Source organism: Dicentrarchus labrax, unplaced genomic scaffold (assembly GCF_905237075.1).
Source record: "Dicentrarchus labrax unplaced genomic scaffold, dlabrax2021, whole genome shotgun sequence".
Taxonomy (NCBI): domain Eukaryota; kingdom Metazoa; phylum Chordata; class Actinopteri; family Moronidae; genus Dicentrarchus; species Dicentrarchus labrax.
The window spans coordinates 15,720,529-15,743,514 of NW_026136721.1; the positions used below are offsets into that span (position 1 = coordinate 15,720,529).

At 37.7% G+C, this 22,986-nt stretch overlaps 4 protein-coding genes across 7 annotated transcripts; all 4 read left to right on the forward strand.

Annotated features, from left to right (window-relative positions):
* The first annotated feature begins 104 nt into the window (after nt 1-104).
* LOC127354931 (uncharacterized) lies at nt 105-4,876 on the forward strand. The gene is made up of 6 exons (XM_051385311.1): nt 105-1,303; nt 2,212-2,556; nt 3,444-3,605; nt 4,267-4,362; nt 4,475-4,509; nt 4,642-4,876. The coding sequence occupies exons 1-6, from the start codon at nt 1,264-1,266 to the stop codon at nt 4,783-4,785; spliced, it is 822 nt and encodes a 273-aa protein (XP_051241271.1). The 5' UTR covers nt 105-1,263; the 3' UTR covers nt 4,786-4,876.
* Nucleotides 4,877-6,736: 1,860 nt separating this feature from the next.
* LOC127355106 (CMRF35-like molecule 5) lies at nt 6,737-14,743 on the forward strand. Of its 2 annotated transcripts, XM_051385596.1 has the most exons (6): nt 6,737-6,982; nt 7,061-7,381; nt 9,092-9,214; nt 9,304-9,345; nt 9,452-9,600; nt 13,237-14,743. In XM_051385596.1, the coding sequence occupies exons 1-6, from the start codon at nt 6,946-6,948 to the stop codon at nt 13,681-13,683; spliced, it is 1,119 nt and encodes a 372-aa protein (XP_051241556.1). In that variant the 5' UTR covers nt 6,737-6,945; the 3' UTR covers nt 13,684-14,743. The 2 variants fall into 2 exon arrangements, with proteins under 2 accessions (XP_051241556.1, XP_051241557.1); XM_051385597.1 differs by lacking the exons at nt 9,092-9,214; nt 9,304-9,345; nt 9,452-9,600 and having other exon boundaries at nt 13,237-13,362.
* A 1,331-nt stretch (nt 14,744-16,074) lies between these two features.
* Nucleotides 16,075-18,900, forward strand: LOC127355030 (CMRF35-like molecule 6). 2 transcript variants are annotated; one of them, XM_051385469.1, is made up of 5 exons: nt 16,075-16,226; nt 16,353-16,682; nt 17,118-17,162; nt 17,336-17,463; nt 18,127-18,900. In XM_051385469.1, the coding sequence occupies exons 1-5, from the start codon at nt 16,160-16,162 to the stop codon at nt 18,463-18,465; spliced, it is 909 nt and encodes a 302-aa protein (XP_051241429.1). In that variant the 5' UTR covers nt 16,075-16,159; the 3' UTR covers nt 18,466-18,900. The 2 variants fall into 2 exon arrangements, with proteins under 2 accessions (XP_051241429.1, XP_051241430.1); XM_051385470.1 differs by lacking the exon at nt 17,336-17,463 and having other exon boundaries at nt 18,127-18,270.
* Nucleotides 18,901-19,028: 128 nt separating this feature from the next.
* Nucleotides 19,029-22,863, forward strand: LOC127355031 (CMRF35-like molecule 7). Of its 2 annotated transcripts, none has more exons than XM_051385473.1 (5): nt 19,029-19,222; nt 19,715-20,026; nt 20,277-20,336; nt 20,443-20,550; nt 21,255-21,491. In XM_051385473.1, the coding sequence occupies exons 1-5, from the start codon at nt 19,174-19,176 to the stop codon at nt 21,344-21,346; spliced, it is 621 nt and encodes a 206-aa protein (XP_051241433.1). In that variant the 5' UTR covers nt 19,029-19,173; the 3' UTR covers nt 21,347-21,491. The 2 variants fall into 2 exon arrangements, with proteins under 2 accessions (XP_051241433.1, XP_051241431.1); XM_051385471.1 differs by having other exon boundaries at nt 19,035-19,222; nt 21,259-22,863.
* Nucleotides 22,864-22,986: the final 123 nt, after the last annotated feature.

Here is a 22,986-nt window from a genome sequence, read left to right on the forward strand (position 1 = left end):
TGTGGATGTTTCAAGTTCACATTGCAAGTTGCACATTGGACTGTGATTGGCTTCCAAACTGGTTTTCATGTCACAAAATCAGGCTTGTAAGTACACATGTTTAGAAACTTTTGGGGAAAAAACACTTATTCATGGTCTTGCCAACAGTTAGATAATAAGATGAATACTTCTCTCATATATGCCGTTCATTATGGATCTGGAGCCAGCATCTCTTTACACTTTTTTGTGCATAATAGAATCAAGATATATATAATGTGTTAGATAGTGAGTTAAAGAGGCACATTTTATAACCTTTTGACAGAGCCAGGCTAGCTGTTTTCCCCTGCTTTCGGTCTTTATACTAAGCAAGGCTAACAGGCTTAAACTAATCCAGGCTAATGTGATGTTAGGCAGCTAACACAATCCTATTCTTCAAAATAAGCAAGGTTGGATTTGTTAATCTTGTATCTTGAAAACTCTTAATTTAACATAAACTCTTGGTCATTATTGTGTTAGAAACACACACTTGTGTGATATAAGGGGAGGGTCCAAAATGTAATAATTCTGGGCAGGGCCTTGCTTTTATATAAAACAGAAGATCCAACCCTCTTCCTCATAGCAATAATTTCCGTACAGTCCCTTATAGGAGAAAATGTTGTCTGCCCTAACCCTAACCCACCAGTGTGCAAGCCTAAAAACTAGGCGGAACAACTTCAAGCAAAATTTTCTGAAATCAGAAATCCGAGCCTGATTTGCTGAAGTAAGTAGAATTTGACCTTTAAGCCTTGCTTTATGAAACAACCCTCGGGCTGCCCTCTGATACCCGTGACACAGTCAGCAGACAGCTTGTTGAGTTTGATGCCCGCCAGCTTCATGTATTGTAGATGCACTGAGCCACACTGCTGCAAGAGCCTGAACAATAAACATAAAGACTGAAGATTGTGTCACAGTCAAGGGCTGGTCCTTCAGAGCAGAGTGACAGAGATAAGGGGGTGGAGAACTGTGTATACTGTTTATTCTTTGTTTGAAAAGATTTAACGGCCATTGTAAAAAAAAAAAAGAAGAGGAATTGTAAAACAGAATCATGCCCACATGAGCTGAAGACAAAACAGCTGCTGCAATAATTTCCTGCACAATCACATCTTTGTGGCTTTTCTGGATCATTAAGGCACGTATGCTTTATGGCACTGAATCAGATGACTAATTTGAAGCAGACTGCTGCGTTTTTTCTGATACTTCTAGACTAAAATTTTCTTCTTGGTTTGTTTTTAACCTGGATAAAGAATGAAGATTGTTCATGTCTTCATTTTTTGCTGGTTGTCAGGTGAGTTTTGATGTATTTTCCTCTTGAAAACATTCATATCAGTATGTTTTATTTGTAAAAGTGTCATTCTAATTTTATCATTAAGTTAAGTGTAAATGTAATAATGAACTGCACTGATGATATTTAATATTGTGTTTTCTTAGTTGAAAAGTAACTGAAATTGTCTCCAATAATTCCTTAATTATCTAAAATAGTTCACTCTTATGGAATCTATGTTAATGCTGTATTCAGAAATACAAACAATAAATCAATTCAGCTGAAGTGAATGAGTAAAATGGTGCTGTTTAAAACCGTATTAACTGCTTTTAATAATACAGCAGTAGTGGCTGCAGATTTGAAAGTTGTACACACCATATATTGTAACCACAAAGATCTTGGTTCAATTCTGTATATTTAAAAAAATATATATATATATTGAAACATTTAAAAAATGAACATAGGTAGATAATTATGGGAGTGATCACATACAGCTGAATGAACTGCTCATTGCGCATAAATTCTGATATATAAAATTAACTTTGATGACTTCCATTAGTCAGAAATATTGGGTGAACCCAATGGTGGAACAATTCAAACTTGCATTGTTTCTTTTTTCAAATTAATTCACAAAATATGTAGGTAAAAAAAAAACAAATTTCTCTTGTTGCATGGTATTTAATAAGTTAAGTAAAGTAGTATAAAAGTTAAAGCGCCTATAACTAGTATTTATTGTATAATTATGAGGTGAAAACAACAAAGTGAAAGAGGTCCCTCATAGCGATGAATCTGGGTGAAGAGAGTTTTCACCCAAAACCGAAGCTTCCTTCAGCTTTACATTGCAAGGTTCTGTAATTATGTGTTTGTTTGTTCGTTTTAATGAGCTTTAAGCAGCTCATTCACATTTTTATATTTTACGTTTTATACGACAGTTGTTTGTGCTGAGGCCTCAGCAGTGCTGGAGGTGAGAAGCTATCTTGGAGGAGAGGTCTCCATCCACTGCTCTGGCAGCTGGACCGCAGACAACAGCTCTGAACACTACAACATGTACTTCTGCAAAGGAGTGTGCTCCAGAGAAAACATTCTCATTCAGACCGAGAGGAAGAGCTTGGCTGTCACAAGGCGGGGGAGATACAGCATGGAGGTCAACAGAGGAGACGGGAGCTTCAATGTGACAATAAAGAGGCTGAAGAGAGCGGACGCAGGGAGATATCACTGTGGAGTGGGGGAAACATTTAATGTGTTGTACCGGGAGGTCAATCTCATTGTCCTAAATGGTAAGCTTTTAGCTAGATGCGTAAACATTCCTGTTTTGAGGTAACAGACTATTTATCTTCTGTTCGAGATAGGTGATTCTGTATGAAACAAAGCTCTGTAGGACTGAAAACTCATTGTCTTGTAAATTCTATTAGTAAGAAAATCAAACTTTAGTTATTTAGCACCTTTTTTAAGTTACAAGGTACTATACATTAACATCAATACAGAAAAAACACTGCATACAAGAAAAAAACATACAAACATAATGTACATATGAACACAGAAATCATACAGCACCAGTCACCACCCAGAGCACACCCTTAAAATCATTTTTTAAAAAACGCCCTAAAGGCTTTTTACATGTTTTTTATTAAAGCAGTCAAAAGACTCAGCTGACCTAATGCAAGCGGGACGATTGGTCCCAAGTCTGGGTGCCAGGACAGCAAAAGACCAGTCGCCTTTGGTTTTAAATGTGGCATACAGCGTGACCAACAGGCTTTGTGACCGCTCAGTGGTGTAAGAGCTTAGTAGCTTGGATATATAGGCAGGAGCCTAGCCATGTTGTGCCTTATAAGTGATCAGAGGATAAAATAGGAGTGACGTGAGAGCCAGTCCTAGCTTAACTGCTGCATTTTGTACAAGCTGAAGACGTGCTGGGGCAGCTTTACTGAGGCAAGTGAAAAGGGCATGTTAACTATTGATTTTGCAGGCTAGACTGAGTTGCATGGAGTGTCTGACGTTATTATATGTACTGTACATCTTGTGATACAATGTCCGTGGGATATACAAAGTAAGGTATATTATCACATTAGAACACACACACACACACACACACACACACACACAACACACACAAACACACACATGTTATTCCTCACCAGTCATCCTCTATCCTGTCCTCTCAAAGCTTCCACTGTTCCTTCGGGACCTCCTCCCTCCACCACCTCCCTGCAGACTGAAGCAGAAACTCTGCCCCAAGGCAGCTTTCTATCCAGCACTGCACCATCACCAGCAACCCTGCCCGCTGCAGAGGAGAAGACCAACCAGCAAGCAGCAACCAAACTCACAGGTATTTCACAGTTTAGCAGCAGTAAAGTAGTGCTAGTAATTATTATTGAGTCAGTCTAGTTAATGTTACGAATTCACAGTTAAAGTCAGTAAAGACATTCTTAAAGCTATACAGCTTACAGCTTACAGCTTGTTGCTGTGAGTTAGATCTTAAATCAGTCTGTAAAATGTGTTATTGGCTGTGGCTTATGAGTACTCGTGACAAAGATATATCACATTTCTGTCAGGAGGTGGCTAATGGCTATATTTTCCATGTAGTTAATTGTATTTGTGTTGTATATTAGAATGGGAAAAAAGGCATTTACTTTTATATTACTAAAGGTAAAACAGTTTTTCTTCAAAGACTGGAAAAAAGGTGTTTCTTTTACCCCAACCCACAGCTGAATGCCACATATGAATCACACTATCTAACTATGTAATATTATTGACTGAAATGAAAAAGTGCTACTGTGTGATGGATATGATGCAGAGTTGTGTGGAATAATCAAATTAGCATCAAAATTAGTATTTTTATGCAGAAAATCAACTGAACATGACTCAAACCTTTTCTGAATATGTGTTATGGATTATTTTGTCTTTCTTTTTTGAGGGACTTGTTTTGTTATAAAGTAAACTGTGTGTGGTCACCAGCACAGGTGTATGTCTGGATCTATTGTTTGCAGATACCACAGTGGTCATTATTGTTTCGGTGAGCCTGGCTCTTCTGGTTTGTGCCATTATACCTCTTATATTCTACGGACACTGCCGGAGTAACCCGGGTGAGCTACACACACAATATTTTGACTCCGCAGTGTGAACTCAAACCAAAACTGACCATTCACATGTGCATTTATACACAGTTTAATGCCTTTTGTTGCTTGTTTGTTTCAGAAGGTCAGAACAGTCCTGAAGCAAACAAGGGTCAGGTGAGTGGCTCTTTTGCCATTTACCAATCTTCCTTTTGATTAAAGTGTTCATCTCCAGTGACGATGTTTTAAGCATTAAAGTTTACAGCTCTGATAAAATTAGGCTTAGTGATGATTCTTGTTTATTTCCAGGCTGATTACTGCGAGGAAGATTCCACTCAGGCTCCAGTGAGGCTGCAGTCTGTAGAACCAGATGCTGATCCAGAGTCCAGTGCTCAGGCTGCTTCCCAGTACACTGCCATCTACCAGGCACTCGATCCAAAAAGTCTGGACTGAGCAGGGTTTATTCTGTTTCTGAGCTGATGGCTAATCTCACCCTCCTCTCTGTATCTGGAATCAAATAAAGGAAAAATATATATAGAATATATTTCTGCTTGAGTGCATATTCTCCCTTTGCATGTCTCATTTAGTATATAGAGTTAATTATCTGTGGCATATTACAGTTTCTTACAATGACAATCCTCAGTGACATGCTTGCTGTCCTCTTGATCTTCCAGAACAGGAGTTAGTTCACTTAACATAATGAATAAGTCTCAGTCAGACACATCGGGTGCTGCCTGATGAAAGTGAATAAGTAACGGGGGCCAGTAGATTTGCAGGATGAAGCTAATGCCGCACACAGCGGAAGATTTAAAATGCTTAATTATAACAAATTCAACTAAGTAATAAAGTGAATTACAAATCACATTGTAATGTGTGTTTCCTTTTTATGTATGCATTTACTGTCATAAGTAGAATAACATATCTAAATTGAAAATTATTTAGCATTTGTTCTTTTGTTCTTTATTGTGACATACATGTCATATTAAAATTTAATCATAACTCAAAAAACAATGTAAAGTGGTGTATTGTATTTCAGTGTTGAGCAGCAGAAAGCAGCTTAAACCTGCCAATATTAAATGCACCACTATCATTATTTGTCATGGGGTTGTGCCAGAGACTGCAATGTTTTCCTTTCATATGATACAGTAAATGCACATTAAAAAAGAAAATACATACATTGCTGAGTATTGTATTTTACTTTATTCCTTTCTTTGATTTCTAATTTAATTCAAGCCTTTTAAATCTTCCATACAAATGGGTTGCTGATATATTAGACAAAAAGGTAAGGCTATAGAGACAAGTATGTTCATGTAAATAAGATAATGGTGTGTTCCAGGGACAGAAATACAACACAATAATGCACACTGGACATAAGGCACTACTGGACTCACTACAGCCTTGTCAGAGAGTTCATTTCTGCTGCAGTTTAAGATGCTGAGTTATTCTTCATAAAATCCAAAGTACTGTTGCAGTAAGACCTGCAGAGGGTGCTACTGTGCACATGTTATGGTTCAACATGACCACTCTTACATCTCTCAATCACCTCCTGATAGCTCCATGACTGTGAATCCTTTAGAAACCTTGCAATTGTCTTAAATGTGACATTTAAACCACTAAAAAGGTTTGTTGTCATCCATTTAGTTTCTGCTCATCTCCCTCTCACATTGTTGTGAAGATCTGCAGAAACCAAATGCAGCAACAGAGGACAGAATGACATTAAACAATTGTCAAGTTTATAAGATATATATGATATTAAGAATTAATTGGTGACAATAAATATCATAATGAGTTTAAAGTATTAAGAATTAATAATAAAAATAATAATGATAATATTAATATTATTGTTCATTAATAATAATAACTATTATTATTATTATTATTATTATTATTATGCACAAGCACCAGTCTGCTGAATTGTGTTGATTGCTTAGAATGACTGTGAGTCACTAACTTTCCAGGAAGGTCAGAGAGAAGAAAGACAAATGAGAGAAATTCCATCATTGTTTTAACACACCCACCCACCAGTGCTGAAGAGACCTTTTACTTAAGTCACCACACCACTACAAACTTTGTGAAAGGTGTCTTAACCACAATGACTCACATCTGCAAGGTTGTTTTTTATTATAAAAAAATATCGACTATAGCAGCTTTAAAGCTATTCTGTATAGTGAGCTGGATGTATTTTTCAGAAGTAGATCTGAAGAGAAGCAGTAGTAGAGTGTCGTTTGGTATGTTATTCGCGGTTGGTGGTGTATGTGTTGAATTTCAGTTGGTGGGAGTACATCAGAGACACTGGTCCTCTCACTTCATCTTTGTTCACGCATGTTTCTGTTCTGTTGTGTTAATGTCTTACGTAAATGTACAGCCCTCATGTTCCACCTTTGTATAGTCAAAACCACAAGAAGATGCTAGATAACTGAAGCTGTTTCATTTGCACCAGATTGTGTAGTGGTAGGGCATGGTGTAACGTGTAATCCCTGTTAACTTGTTAGAAAGCATTTAAGATAAGAGTTTTGAGTTTTTTTTTTCTTTGTTTTTTTTTATAAATGTAAATGTACAAACCCTGGAGAAACTACCCAGAATAAGAAAAAACTACAAACCTGGCACTTCACAATGAAGACCATTTATGTCTTCTACTGTCTTCTTTATGGTAAGTGGAAATATAGCTATTGATTATTTAAACAACTCAAAGATGCTTTAACTCCTAACATTGATTTTATTTTGGCAGCTATGTGGGCAGAGGGAGAGAGCATTAGTGTAGAGGGATTCGAGAGGGGAGAAGTCTCGTTCCGGTGTTCACACAGAGTTGCGTGGCTCTACGATAAATACCTCTGCCAGGATCCGTGTGAAAACCGTCAAGATAGACTGTTGACTGTAGGATCTGGTAAAAGAGCAGAGTCGGGGAGGATAACTCTGGTGGACTTGGGGAACGGAGCCTTCACTGTGACCTTCAGTCAACTCCAGATGTCAGACTCAGGGAGGTACTGGTGTGGAGTGGACAGGCCTGGTTTTGATACATTCACTGCCGTACAGCTTACTGTAAAGGAAGGTAGGTATATGATTACTCTTACCTTGAATAAGATATATCCTTACACTGACTGACTGACTGTTTCTGCATTTGTGAATACACACTACATACTACTATATTCCATTTTACTGCACTATATTTATCTGAGAGCTAAATACAATGTGTTTTTAGAATAAATCAGTGGTTCCAATGTCTTTTGGGAGTGTATTTGTGTTTAGCTGAGGCTCTGTGTCACACGTTTCACAAGTTCCACCTAAGTTCCACCAAAGACAGATTTCCACTTCTTACATGATTTTATTAAAATAACAGTTCAACTCTGTCAATCATAACCACATATCTTAATAAAAGAAGTAAGTTAACGTAACTTAATCCTCAAAAATGTTCTAGTCACTCATTCCCTTAAATAAATCCAACTAAAAAATGAACCGTTGTTTTGAGTACACTTACATTTGTGCAGTATTCTAAGTATTGGTGATATAATTCCAGGTTGTTCAATTGACTCATTTTCTTTACTTTTCTTCTTGTGTATTGCCTCAGGGAGTCGGGCAAAGTAAGATTTTCATTGTATGTACAAACCACTGTGTTTCTTACTGTACATATGATAATAAACCTCTTGTATCCTGAATCTTTAAATTGTTTTTATGTCATTACAAAAATGTAAACCCCAAAGAATTCATTGTACATTGTTTTTATAATACGTCAGCTGTTTCAGTTATTGTAATATTTTGCTTTACTGGAAGAAAACTGAGTAAATCAATTTAAGTGGTAACATAAAGAAGATGCATTTAAGTTAGTCTTACTTTATTCAGATAAATTATGTCAACATATTTTAAATAAGTTTGGAGAAATGCTACATATTTGCATAATATACCTACTAGTTTTAAGCACAATTCACTTAATTTAAGATAAGATAAGATAAGATGTTAAGATAAGAATCCCAATATTAGAATATTAACAAAATATGATAGAAGATATATATATATATAAATGGAAAATATATACACTATATGCAATATGCAGTAAAATAGTGTGCAAAAAATTTGAGCAGTTTTTTCCTTTGAAAAACTAAACTAAACTGTACATGTACAAACTTAAAGATTAAAGATAAATAGTTTAAATAGTTTGTGCCAGAGTTTGGTTGAAGTTAAAACCAGTCTTAGTCAGCAAGGGTTGGAGGTACTGGGTGCACTGGGTGCTGTGGCGTTGTGGAGTCTGATGGCTGATGGTACAAACAAGCCGCCAAATCGCTTATCTTACCTTAACAATAAATGAGTTGCTTGTACTCAAATATTTCTTAATGCTTAAATGGTTGGAGTTAATACATTCAAACTGCTTACTGCAATTGGTTTCCTCAAACAGTTTGAGTAAAGATTAGATAAAAATGTAAAAAATAAATAGAAATGTGTTTATCGGAACTGTTTGTTCTTCTTCCCAACACCATTACCGTAATCATCTCATGAACCTCAGATTCATCTTGTGACCCTCACAAGGGGTGCCGACCCCTGGGTTGGCACTACCTAACTGTATGTGAAGTAGTTAAATGAGCTCCACCTCGAGCAGCTACAGCAGTAAAATGTGTCTTAAGTGTCACATAATAATACATCACTCACAGTACCATTTACTACAGAATTATTCCTTTTGTTTTTGATGCTTTGGGTACATTACTTAAATCATTGTACTTGCATTTCCCTTGGATTTTAAATACTTCTTCCACCACTGTTCCCCATACAGCTGCAAATGAAACAACAACTACCGTATCTGAACTTTCTCCTACATGGACATATCAGTTCATTTCCAACTCAACACAGTTGTTAATTGGAACAGTCACCAGTAGCCCTACAAACTTTTCAACAGGTATGAAGAAAATGTGATCAAATTTTCATCCTTACAAACATAAATCATAGATAAACATACAGAAAGTAATATTCCATCCAACCTTACAGCCTCAAACTGCACTGACGGAGGAGAACAGAACATCAGCACAGGTGACTCTCCATCTTGTCATTTTAAGTGTGTGGTAGGTGCATGAACATTAACTGGTGACTTGTGCATATGTACAATTGTTGAGCCAGCTTTCTTGTTTTTGGTCAGGCACTGTGCTGTACGCTACTGTCGGGGTCGTTTTCATGCTCACTATCTTGATGCTGGCAATGTGCTTCAGGAAATATAGAGGAAAGTCAAAACCTCAACAACAAGTTTGCTCCAACACCACAGACGTCTTCATTGCAGATGAAAGCGAGGTATGAGACAGAAACTGGGGCTCAACATGTCCCTTAAGTGCACAGCTAACCCTAACCTAACATGACGATAGTCTTGACAGTAAATTAAAGTAAGCTGAGGAAAATCAAGTTTCTTTTCCTGTTTCAGAGGTTAGTGTATGAACAGGGGGTAGATAGATAGATAGATAGATAGATAGATAGATAGATAGATAGATAGATAGATAGATAGATAGATAGATAGATAGATAGATAGATAGATAACTTTATTAATCCCACAATGGGGAAATTCACTTGTCACAGCAACATTTTCTGTTGGCAGAAATGAAATATAATATTCCTGACTTTTTGGTGAGCTTTAAAGGTGCTGGTAGGTGGATTTTGTTACTTTTAGACAGGCTAGCTGTTCCCCCTGCTTTCATTCATTTTGGTATGCTAAGTTATGCATCTCCTAGTTGTAGTTTCATATTTACTAAACAAACACAACTGTAGGACCTTGTCCTCGTCTTCCTCTACAAGAGACGCTTTATCAGTCTCTTGATTCAACAATCATCATATTATTTTGATTATGAGAGTTTTCAAGGCCTCCTCTTTCCCCTTTAACTTTTTGACCCAGGAGGGGAGGTGAGACTCTGGCGCCGACAGTATCCTGCACCGAGAGCCTGGTTCTTTTCAGATTCTCAGATGGGATCTCTAGGTGTCACTTTGCTTTATCCTCTTCCACAGATCAGAACGACACCCTACACCTAAAGTGGATCGTGTGTGATACTTGAGTGCCCTTTTAGTTGTAAATTCCTATGGAATAGACATGGAGTGTGTTTGCATCTCCTTTAGTCTAAAAGGTACCACCTCCAGAGAGAAACTCCTCTGGAATCCACATCTGGTATTCTGACACCCCTTCCTCTAAAGTGTAAATTACGATGTTTTCTTTTGATAGTGGACATTCCAATCTAGGAAGCCGTAACAACAGTTGCACGGATATAGATTTAGTTCTGTTATAGTATTATGTTAAAATTTCCTCTTCTCAAAATTAACAGATTGCCATCCAGCATGAGAAGATCGCAAATGTAATGTTTGTCTGATGTTTCTGTCTTCAGATTGGACTAAGTTACAAAATCATGTGTAAAATGCTTGAATGTGTGATGGAGCCACAGTGCCACCTTTTGGTAAGATTCTGGTATAGCGTAAGGTATCTTCAAAACAGATTTTGTTTTATAGTTGTGTATTATTCCAAACGGTAAATGCCTGACACACAATTTTATAACACGAATTAAGCTAACACTATATGAAATATGTACAATCCATTAGTGTTGTTTCATATACATGTTTGTGACATTTTAACTAGGTCTGGTTTTATTTTTACATCAAGTAATTTCGATTATGTTATGTTAAAACATGTAAACTATGTATTGAGTCATGGTGGGTTCTGTGAATGGTGAATTAGGATTTTGAAACTTTAAAACACGATAGAAGTGAGTTAATAAAGTTACGAATATCGAAATATCGCTAAAGGAAGTGACGCGATTAGCCTTTCCGGATACGCCTCCAAACTAAAACATATATAATATAGACTCCGATATAACTTAGCTCTCTCTTACTTTTACGCTCTCTTACTTTTACGCTCTCTCTTACTTTTACACTTCCAAACTCTCTTCTTAAATCTACATTGGATCCATTCGTTATTTACTTTCGTTCTACTTTGATTTCGTACGTTATTTTACTTCGTTTGAGACACGTGTTGAATTTTTCCTCACGTAATAATTAGCGGCGCTGAAGTACTTTTAGTACTTTTATTTTGAAGGCTCAAGACACGAACACAGTTAATTCTTTTATAAGTTTGTTTTAGTTTATATATCTTGTCAAGTATTGTCGCCTGATTCACAGAAAGTGAATTTAGTTTAATTCTTGGACTTAGTGACTACAGAAGATTCGCAAGGCCAGCGTTTCGTCCTACAGTTATTTTAGACCAGAAGTTGGATTAGTTCATAATCAAAGCCAAGGACCAACCACTCTGAGGAACTTTTCTTAAGACATTGATCACAAGCCAAAAGGACATCACCGTGGTTGACCGCTCAAGGAGACGTATAAACGTTTCAGCCGGACAAAGACATTATCCTCCAGACTACCTGCCTCCAACGCACTCAAAGCGCCAAGTCGCGCTGGGCCTTGGACTGGAGCGCTTGCCACTGGTATCGGTGACGACACGTTCTTGGACCTGTGATTCTGAACAGCAGCCGAGCAGTACCAGCCGGAGGAGAAAGATTCTGAAGTCCCTCCATCTCTACAACAAAGTAGGCTGAAACCCACATACCCTGCCGGGGTCCCACACACTTCCCAAGAGTTGGTGTCTGTCTGTGACCTTTGATTCCCATAGTTTAAGCTTAGAAGAATTTTCGATTAGGGCATCGTAGCCTTAAATTTTACTCCCGTAATATTCTAGGGTTACTGCCGTATCGCAAAATCCACCATCGCTCCTGAATCACCCAATATCAATAATTCATTTACTGTCCACATATTCTGTTATTTGTTGCTATTTGTTTACATTATCATTTCATGTTATTTACTCTTCATTAATTTAGTTAATAAACATATATAACCGTATGTCCTTGTCTGTGCAGGTTTGATTTGATGCGGGGAAATCGATGAATCGTGTAAAAGAAATCACTACTTCAGAAATATTGAGATTAAATATAGATTTTGAAATTTGATAAATTGATTTGATTAGATCTGTGGAATAATTTCCTCCGGATTATTCCAGTAGCTAAACAACGGAGGTGGTGCCCCATTTATCGAGTGTATTATTAATCACTAGTGATTAAATACTAATAATAATGAAAAAGTAGTGTATCCCCTACACAACAGTGGTATTTTGGGTACCAAAGGGGCTTTCCAATGTGGTAGGCCGCGAGTAGCCTATGAGTTGCCCACAGAGCATGTCCTGTAATCTCAATCTTCATGTTATTAATCTCATCACTAATATTTACTTACTTACTAATATTTAATACCCAAATGGCGACCAAGGCCTACTTTCTCTGAGTTTTCAATTTTCATGATCTATCAATGAATTGGTTTACCTTGACCTTAAATTGACTCTCAGTTCATATCAGTATATTTCTCGAAAGATATTTCAGTGTTAATACCAAAACCAGAACAAAAAACACTTTCACACCCGCAATACCAAATTAAATTGGTTCAACCCTGTATATGACTAAAAAATGACTAAAATACTGCTATGTTATTCTATTGAAAGCATCAATGGATGTGTGTCAACTATACTTCAGCTGCCTTTTGGTAGCCCTGACTCTCACAAAGGTTGGTGAACCCTGGTGTACGTGTGGGTGTATTACAGTTCATTAAGAGGTTTACAAATATGGATTTTACAGCAAACAGCATTAAATAATATTCTTGCAAAATCAGTGAACATTTTACTCATATGTCCAGTGTCAACATTTTGGGTACATTTATAAACAACATTTGCTCATTATGTTAATAGAAAACACAATTTGGTAGGTATTACATGTCCGTCAAAATCTACATCAGTACTTTATATGATATCTATACATATGTTTTACTGAGTAGATTCAATACAGAGGCCAATAAGCTGTAGAACATATAATACAGGCTGATTTGTTGTTGTGTTTTTTTTGCCATTTTTAACAGGTTGACCGTGTGTATGAGGAGATTGGCGAGGAAGTGCGATCTCTAAAAAGATGTGAGAGGTTCTTTAGCACACAGACCCCAAAACAGGACCCACCGACGTCTGCGTCCACAGAAGCCGAATGCAGCGCACCCCATCATATCTATGAAAACATCTGCTGCTCCAAAGTTACTGCTGATTCAAGGTGTTCAGTTGCAGGCGTCCAAGACGAGCATGGCTCTACAAGCTCTGGTGTCTACATCCAACTATTGCCATCTACAATATCTGAAAGGACTGGTGAAAGCTCTGTTGGGGAACACAAAAATAAACCTACAGCAACCAGAAAAGCGACAAGCAAAGCTACAGAGAGCAGAGAACAGAGTGGTTGTCACTCTAGATCTCGCAGTGATTCCACCGAAGAAAGGCCCAAATCACTTTGGTTTGGTTTGGATTTATCAGGAACAGTCTGAGTTACTCTCAAAGGTGTAAACTGTATGTGTTATGCTGCTTCTCCAATTATAAGTAACATTTATCTTTTACTGTTTATTGCTTTACAAAGCCATGCTGCTGAGTGCATGCATTGATTTTGGGTCTGTGTGCCTACAGCCAGCCAATCTTACTTTTTACAGTAAAGAGGAAACCTAGTTTCACAGAGTTACTTTACATACTTTTGATTATTTGTTTCGCTTTACTTGGTAGTTAGCACTTGACAGAGAATAGTGAGAGAGGACGGATGGGTCTCACATGGATCAGGCTGTAAATAGGAAGAGCTTACAATATAGTCAAATCTTATACTACAGCCATATATCAAAATGTACCTTTATGAAGTTTAAAGTGTTTTTCTGCAGTGCTATAGTTGAGGGGGTCTTTTAAGATCTGTAACATCACTGTGTTCCTGCATTTGATTGCATTCATGTATGAAAGGTGCTAAGTAAATACAGTTTATTGTTTTTGCTATTATTAATGGGATTTTATTTGAGAGCACTGCTATTGCACATTGTAAAACCTTATAAAGGGAGAGAGAGCAGTAACTACAGAAACAGTGACGTTGGGGGAAAAATGGTTTGAAGTTTAAAGGCTCTTAACCAAACTGTGTAACATAGATAAATTGTAACCGGCTTATGATTATAATTATTATTAATCATTGTCCCAGACAACCATTTAGATCCTGAACAATCTCAGTGTCGCAGGGAAATCAGGCATCTACATACAAAATAAGTTATTGTTTTATCAGCTTTCTTGTCCATTTGAACTTACAAGCTACTTTAATTAATCTTTAATAAAATACATTTAAATATGTGATTTAAAGGTATTTCAACCGTGTGAATTCCACACTACTCAGACACATATTTGATCGTGTGTTTGCAGTTAGTAAGAGTATTTGAGTATGTAGATGGAAGTTTAAAGTCCCACTCCACTCAAAAATCTGTATTTCTTCTACAGTTGGATGTTTGCAGAATGTGCAGAATAATTTATGTGCAGAGATTAAAAACAGAAGAATGTTTCCACATTCATCTGCTGAAAGTGAAAGTTTCTCTGTTCTGATTTTAAGGGGCAGGGGCTACGAGCATGATTTGTGACATCACAAATAGTTAATCCTGGTCCAGTATGCAATTTATACAAGGGTGATGAAACCTGAAGCCACCAGTGCACATACAGTGAAAAAGGACTCTACAGTGAAGAAGGAGACATTTTGTGTCCAGCAGGAAAAGTTTAGAAATGTACAAAAGTTGCATATTCACAGATTCTTGAATTTTTAATGAGGTAGAAGAAGTAGATTACTTTTTAAATATTTTAATGTCAAAATTAAACTTTTCTTTGTGGAATAAACATATCACACACTGTAGTATTGAGTAGTACGTTGTAGTAGTAATGTAGTATGTTAAAGGTTCTGACTTTGGTGACCCCTGTGGTCATATCAATAAAGACATTGTGGCAGACACCTTTATATCACATTAATATAACCCACAAAAACACAATTTCCTCCATTACTGTAAAACTGTGAAACGTCTTCTCTATCTTGTGTGTACTATGGGGCAAAGAAAATTGCGAAAATTTCAAAATAAATAGCAAAAAAAAGATGTTTAAGGTTAATTTGCTCTGATAATTATAAAAGACATAATTCCTTCTTGAATTTTGATCTGACAAAATAGTAGAGAGAAAGGATGCAAGCCAAGAGGCAATATTTAAAGAGTAATGAAAGCACGGGTTCAATTAAATATCACATCGTCATGGACTTGTCAGTAAAATGTTAAAGGCAAATATTGCAGCCTGTTGTTGTTACACAGATAAGATTTGATAATGCATGTTAATATAGATGACAAATTATAACAGTGCCACTTTTTAATAAAGTATACATTATAAAGGGTTGGTAAGCATTTTTCTTTACACTTCTTTTGGCTGTATATAAACAGCTGTCTATTTAGCAAAAGAGCAACTTTAGTATTCATTTGGTGACATGTTTCTGGCCTCCCGGTGAATGTAAGTCCAATATTCACTCTCCTTTCAACCATGTTATCTCTACCAACTCCTGAGAACTCACTCTCACTCTGTAGCTGCTAAATGCTCAGTAAAGTTTTGGGCTGTGAAAACTAAAAGATGCTAAAACACTGCACAGATCTGTTAACTGCAGAGTCTGATGATAATTTTCTGTGCGAGTGAAACCATTCACATTATACATAGTCATTTGTTGGTTTTGTAAGGTGTTATAGAGGTGTTGTATAGCTGAATTGTGACTTAAAGGTCACATTTTGAGTCACATTATGACCCACCATTATTTCACTTTCATAGGTTGAACGCTATGTGTGAACTGCTTCGTACATGAAAGAGGAAGAGGTTTAAACACATGGACAAGAAAATACCTGATTTAAGGCACAGACAGGTTGCTGTCTCATTGTGCAGCTGAGGAAGAATCTGAGTGTGTGGACTGAAGGTAAGCTGGGAGTGATGGGAGCGATCTGGATCTCATGGAGAACAACTACAACTGTCATCCTTACTATTTTACAAATCCAAGGTGGGCCGTATGTTATGTATTTAGACTTTTAAAGCTGATGTAATAGACTTTACTTAATAGTTGACTTTTTATGAAAACACTTGATTACACAATTTTGCAACTAACAAAGCTCATTCTGACTGACAGCTCTGATCAGTGTCGAAACCAAAGCTGTTACTGGTATGGAAGGTCAGAGATTTGACTTCAGATGTAACTATCAAGACGGCCAGCAGAACAACTCAAAGTACCTCTGCTATGAGAAGGACAATGTGTCCAGCAATTACCTAATATCGACAAATGAACACAACAAGTGGGTGACAAATGGACGTTTCTCTCTGTACGACAACACCATCAGCGCCTTCTTCATTGTCAGGGTGGACAATCTCACCTTAGAGGACAGCGGGATGTACTGGTGTGGGGTGGACGTCAGCCAACACCCTGATCATATCAGTGTCATACAACTGAATGTTTCCCGAGGTACAGTATGTCATGTCACAGCACAGGATCACTGTTAACTGCATATATAGATTTTTCTGTTATGCACATTTAATCTATTCGATTATATAAGCAAACAATAAATTCTGGTTGTCCAGCTGGTGTTTTGCAATCTAAAAAATGTCAGGCTGCTCATACTGTGAATGAGAACTAAGTGGTGTTACTGTCCCCCCACATGTTCCTCTTTTTCTGAACTTTCTATTTCTACAGAAATATTAGTATATAATTAAGCCATTAAATATTTTTGCAGTTTCTGCACATTTGTTAGTTTTTGTAAAGTAGTTTGCAGTTTTCTGCATTTCAACAACAACAAACCTTATACATTACAGTAAGTAAAATCTACATTACACATCAGGCAGTTTAGTGTTTCTTTTTCTTATTTTTTATATAAACACTTGTTTTATTTGTGCTTTCCAGGTACTGTATCACCCAATTTTCAAAAGAAGGACCTCACAGTGGACAGTGAGTGATATGTGTGTGTGTGTGTGTGTGTGTGTGTGTGTGTGTGTGTGTGTGTGTGTGTGTGTGTGTGTGTGTGTGTGTGTGTGTGTCCATCTGTATTCATAGTGTTCATAATTGTATGTGTGTATGAGTAAATCTTGCAGGTAAACTTCGGTGTTTGTTCTTTCCTGCAGAGCTCATTCTGCCGCTGTACCTGACTGCAGTGATGTGTGTGGCAGCGTTACTGTGTGTGTGTCTGTTTACACTTTGTCTTCTGTTGGCTCTTAAACAGCGAAGACCAGGCCCACAGCAGAATAGAGAGGTTTGTCCACAACAGAAACTTGTTGCATGACTCTAGAGATGGCCACTGCCACTATTGTCCAGAGTGACTGAAATATCTCAGCAACTGGTGATGAATTGGCATGAAACTTGGTACAGTACCCTCAGGATAACTCGTAATAGGTTTGGTGATTCTCTGACTTTTCATGTATTGCCACCATCACCATCTCCACCATCAGCCTCAGCTGTACTGTGTTTAGTGCTAATTAGCAAACTGTAAGCTGGATTTATAGTCAATGCAAGAGGTTAATGGAAGGTGGTTACATTTTTTAGGAGGTGCACATAACTTATGCCGTAGTGTATGGTGTAACCTTGGAGGCTACGCACATATCCACCAAAGGCATGCAGTCACCCCTTAACGCACACATATAAATCCAGCTTTAGTACGCTACCACACTAAACTAAGATGGTAAACCATGGTAATCATCTGTCATTGTGAGCATATCAGCATGGTATTTTTAGCATTTAGCTCAAAGCAACAATGTGCAATAAATACAGACTCAGAGCCGCTGGCTGTAGACTCTTAGTTTGGTTTGCCTACTGAAAATACCACACTGTCCAGTAGACACACACAGATTGCATACAGAGAATAATGTGAGAAGCATGCATGAAGCAGTTCACTGTCAAAAGGTTTCTCTTCCCACAGATGTCATCTGACTACGAGACAATGATGCCTGGTGTAAGAACTGAACCTGAACCCTGCTGCAGCTGTTCGTGTTCAGACTGCGCTGCTCTTTCAGCTTTAGCGCCTCCACCACCTGACCTCTGCTCCCACTTCACATCAAAGCAACGGGAGTCCACTGTGACTCTTGGCCAAGGTGATTATGTTGATGTGGACGTACCAGGGCACATCTGCCACTACCAACATCTGGATCTCAGTCGCTTAGAGGAGCACGTCTATCACTGCCTTAATGGAAACAGCAGGCCTAAAGACGGACCTCTGGGAGTCAAAGAGCAGATAATTGTTGATACTCTTAAAGGGTGATTTCAGGCTAATTACAACTGCTATTTTTGAAGCTTTGCCTATCTTTTCATTCTTTTATTATAACTAACAAAGTCCAGCAGAAAGTATGTAATGAGTTGTTATAATTAATAGGAATGATGACCAAAACTGCAACAAAAAGAATGAACTTTACTATGTATGGATGACAGAGAGCTGAGGGGGCGTTGGCCAATTCAAAGGTTATTGATTGAGATTGATTGAGTCAAGTAGTTTTAGTGTTTGTTTTTTTTTGTTATGTGCTTTGTTTTTTGTTTTGTTTTTTTACCGAATTTTGTTATTTCTGGATGAAAATGCACCACTGACACTGGCTGAAAAGAGTTATCACAGTCTGAGCAGGACTCTCAACTCAAGGTGCCAGAGTAAACAAAATCCACCAAGAATCATGTAATTAATCAAAATAAACCAAGTGCTAATCTCTGAGGGTGTCCTTGTGTTAATTATTTACTGGCTTAATTGATCTTAAACATTCACAGTGAGACAGCACGAGATGGGAGGGGTGTTGTGATGCGTTTCCCATGGTTCAAGTGGTTTTGTAGGGAGATTTAGACAGAGGAAGCTGGCTAGACATAGGAAGTGCAACAGCAAAGAGGAACCAATGACAAGTGTGAGTTGTCCTTCATTTGGAGAGAATTGCCAAGACATGAAATCCCGGTGAGATAACAAAAAGGCAAACGAAGGCACACAAATCGAATGAGTAGCATGGAGATGATTTTCCTAATGTTGGTCTGTCTACTGGGAGGTACGTTTAACAGGAGGAATTCTTTGGTCCCTCTGTCTCTCTTCCTCTCTCTGAATGTTTGGTGTCTTTGTGGTTGTGAGATTTCTCAGGTGGATGTGTTTTTTGTTTCAAATTCGCCCTTCCTGATTTCTGCAGGCTGCCACTAATTCTCACAGGCTTGCTGTTGTTTCTGAGCCTATACTGTAAACTTTGTTGATTTTCGAAACACTCTGAGTGAGTTTGAGCTTCTTTAACGACTGTTTTCATCTGTAAATGTTATCTGTTCAGGCCTGTAAAATAATTTTAATGAAGCAATAAAAACAATATAAACTGCCTACAACTAATAAACATATGTATGTAAGAAAGCAGATTAAAAAGGAACCACTGCTTTAAGGTACAGGATAAGTCTATCGGGTTGATAAGGAAGTTTGCAAAAGAAATTGGTGAGGTCAACAGCTGGTTGCAAATCAAATGAACATCTGACCTTTGTTGCTGTCTGTGTTTTTTGTGCAGGGTTATGGGAGACTGAAGCTATCACAGTGACAGGAGAGTTGGAAAAGGCAATCACAATAAAATGCTCACACGTCAACGCATTTTCCAACGTCAAATATTTCTGCAAGGGAACATGTAAAAATGAAGACATGTTGATAAGAAGCACAAAAGAGAAGGAGGCTTCGAATGACAAATACAGCATTAGAGATGACGGAAACACATTCTACGTCACCATTTCTCATCTGACAGACAATGACTCAGGAACTTACTGGTGTGGAATAGACAGATATGGTATAGACACATACAATGAAATAATCCTCACAGTAGTAGAGGGTGAGTTGATTCATTACTGTTTCTGTGTCATCTTTTTTTATTGTACTTCATCACTTACAAGATAAAGACCTTTGCTCCACTTTCTTTTCTCCTAAATATGACCAGTATTTCACAACACTTTCAGTCTCACACTGATCTTCTCTTTTTCACAGCAGACTTTGATGGAAAGAAATGCCAACACAACAGAAAATAAGTGATTGAGAGTCATGGAACAATATTAAAATAATTCTGTCTTTCTTTTTTCTTTCAGGAAACAAAAGCACCCCAGAGACACCACAAACAATTTCAAATACAAAAGCGTCCTCCTCTAGTAAGCAACTTTCTGTTTGTGTGTAGATGTGTATCTGTGTAAGAGATTAAGTCCTGAGTGATACATCATCACTGAGACATCTGAGACATCACGGTGTCTTTTTCAGAGAAGCTGGTGTACATTGGAGCAGGTCTCGGAGTGGTTGTGCTGGCTCTGGCGATGGTCCTTCTCATATTCTTCAGACATCGGAGCAGAGACATCAGTGCATCTCCTGGTATGACAACAACAGACTCATACTAACAAGTTTTGCAGCGTGTGTTTTGTTAGTATGTGCTATATATAGCCACCGTATTGGAAAAACATTTAACACTTTAAAAGTACAAAGCAACTAGCAACAGTAACAAAAGATAAAGTTTGCTGATGTTGTGAAGTGGGATTATGGGAGTTATTATGTCACCACTGCCATCATTGCAGTCAGCTTCTCCTGGAGTGTGTTTATCATTCAGGAGGTTTCTACTGTTTTTACTTGGTTATCCACAGAGATCCCTCGGTTTCCTCTTCTACGAAACAAATGATTGGCCCACTGATTTTAACTGAAACACTGAATAACACAGTTTCACCCTAATTATCAGCGTTTCTCCGACGCTATCTGTCAGACAAAGGACATCCAGGAGGCACAGTGAGCCGAGAAACAACCAAGATATAACAAGTGTATCGTAAAAATGTAGCTTAAAATTGGATAAAAAGTCAAGCTTCTGCAGTTAACCACAACTCTGAACATTGTTGGAAACATTTGGGATAATGTAACTCCACAAAATACATAATATAGGTCAAGCATTTTTTTAACATCTTAATGTGTAAAAGTTACTTGTTATATCTTGAAAGGACATGTAAAACATAATGTAATGTAAAAACTTAGTTTTCATTTCATAGGGACTTGGAACTTGATTTAAAACTCAATGTTCCATCACTCTCCATACAGGAAAGGTCCAGGACACAGTCTATGCAACACCATTCTGTCAGAAACAAGATGCTCACCACATCACTACTTCCTCTTCAACAATCAATGAGCATCAAGAAACAGATGGCAGGACAAACAACATCTGCAGCTCGTCATCTGTGCAGCACCAAGACAATGTTTTCACCAACGTGACCGTTTCATCAGCGTCTGAAATCCAACCGGACAGCCTCCTCTACTCCACTGTTAGCTTCGACAAACACACTGATTGCACTGTCACAGTTCACACAGCAGCGGTTACGTACTCCGCCATTAATTACATAACAACAGATGAATCAGCAGTCTATTGCAATGTCGGAACTCAGAGCTGATCACTTCATTATTAAGTGCAAATCTCCCTTTGTTGTAAGAGTTTGTGTTACGCTAAACATCAACACGTTTCTGTTCTGTTTCAAGTATTATCTGTGTGTTTCCATTTATGTCTGACTGTGGTGAATAAATAGCACACACACACACACACACACACACACACACACACACACACACACACACACACACACACACACACACACACACACACACACAGACAGCTTGAAGAGGGTGGAAACTGAAAAAGTGATATGAACAAAGGAAGGGGCTACTCCTACAGCTCTGACCTAGCTTACCCACACTTTATAATTAACCTCAGCAATGTTCATTGTGGGGCTCCAGTGGTGTCTTTTGAAAAAGATGAAAGCTTTAGATCGATTTTGCTGAATTGGTCTGAGAGTTGGTGAAGGGCAGAGAAATTAAAGATATTTATTGTACAATATATTGTTTATTTTTCTTGGGAAGCAGTCAGACGCCAACAATATACACCTATCAGCCCAGGAGGGGACACTGATTAAGACCCTCTCCCACTATGGACCTGGGTATATTTCTCTAAAGGTTATTATGGTAAAAGGTGGATTCTCATTCAAATCACTGGTAAAGAGCTCAAAGAAGGGAAGTATCTCTCCATCATGATACCAAACAAAGAAACCTGCATATGACCATATCCTGAACTTGAATAATAGTAGGAAATTAAACCAGTAAAAAGTTTGAGCCTTTAATCAAGCTCAAAGTCTACAAAAGTATGTCAAAATCTTTATTTGAGAGCTCCTGCAGTTCTAAAAGCTCCACTGGTCCCCCTTAAATCTTCCTATTTCACACCGTGTGTAATAGATAGAGTTCAGGAATGCCCAACAATTATATACTGATTTTCTGGTGGCTCAGTGTCAGAGAGTGCCAGCAATAGATCACTGTCGTCCACACCACCTGAACATATGCATACAGCTGACACCTCACACTCAACAACCAAAATTATTTTTTTATGAAAAAAGTCTGTCTTTGTGATTGGCAATGCAAGTTTATTTGTACATCCCCTTATAAATGCAGGAAATTAGAATGCTTCATATTAGAACTGCACTGAAACTGTTATATCACCTGTTTCCTTTTTCAGAAGTTTGTTACTGACACGTTTTAAAAAGGGGAAATGTATGCTCCAGGCTTGTGTGTTATTTAAAGATACTAAATGCATTCTACAAGTTCATTTTCATATTGAACTGAAGTAAGAATAAGCAGTCATGATAAATTAAAGAGTGCTCTGGATACCCTGCCCTCTATTGTGTTAAACAGACATCATACAGCAAGAGTGGCCTCAATTTAACGTGTGTGCCTCTGCAGCATTGATTTTTACCCACTGATTGGACCCAAATTATTCTATTCTCGGCC

Coding starts and splice junctions, on each gene's coding strand:
- LOC127354931 (XM_051385311.1), top strand. CDS start 1,264: ATGAAGATTGTTCATGTCTTCATTTTTTGCTGGTTGTCAG. Junction 1,304..2,211: donor CATTTTTTGCTGGTTGTCAG/GTGAGTTTTGAT, acceptor TTTATACGACAG/TTGTTTGTGCTGAGGCCTCA. Junction 4,510..4,641: donor CTGAAGCAAACAAGGGTCAG/GTGAGTGGCTCT, acceptor GTTTATTTCCAG/GCTGATTACTGCGAGGAAGA.
- LOC127355106 (XM_051385596.1), top strand. CDS start 6,946: ATGAAGACCATTTATGTCTTCTACTGTCTTCTTTATG. Junction 9,346..9,451: donor AGAACAGAACATCAGCACAG/GTGACTCTCCAT, acceptor GTTTTTGGTCAG/GCACTGTGCTGTACGCTACT. Junction 9,601..13,236: donor TCATTGCAGATGAAAGCGAG/GTATGAGACAGA, acceptor CATTTTTAACAG/GTTGACCGTGTGTATGAGGA.
- LOC127355030 (XM_051385469.1), top strand. CDS start 16,160: ATGGGAGCGATCTGGATCTCATGGAGAACAACTACAACTGTCATCCTT. Junction 16,227..16,352: donor TACTATTTTACAAATCCAAG/GTGGGCCGTATG, acceptor TCTGACTGACAG/CTCTGATCAGTGTCGAAACC. Junction 17,464..18,126: donor GCCCACAGCAGAATAGAGAG/GTTTGTCCACAA, acceptor CTCTTCCCACAG/ATGTCATCTGACTACGAGAC.
- LOC127355031 (XM_051385471.1), top strand. CDS start 19,174: ATGAGTAGCATGGAGATGATTTTCCTAATGTTGGTCTGTCTACTGGGA. Junction 19,223..19,714: donor GTTGGTCTGTCTACTGGGAG/GTACGTTTAACA, acceptor TTTTTTGTGCAG/GGTTATGGGAGACTGAAGCT. Junction 20,027..20,276: donor AATCCTCACAGTAGTAGAGG/GTGAGTTGATTC, acceptor TTTTTCTTTCAG/GAAACAAAAGCACCCCAGAG.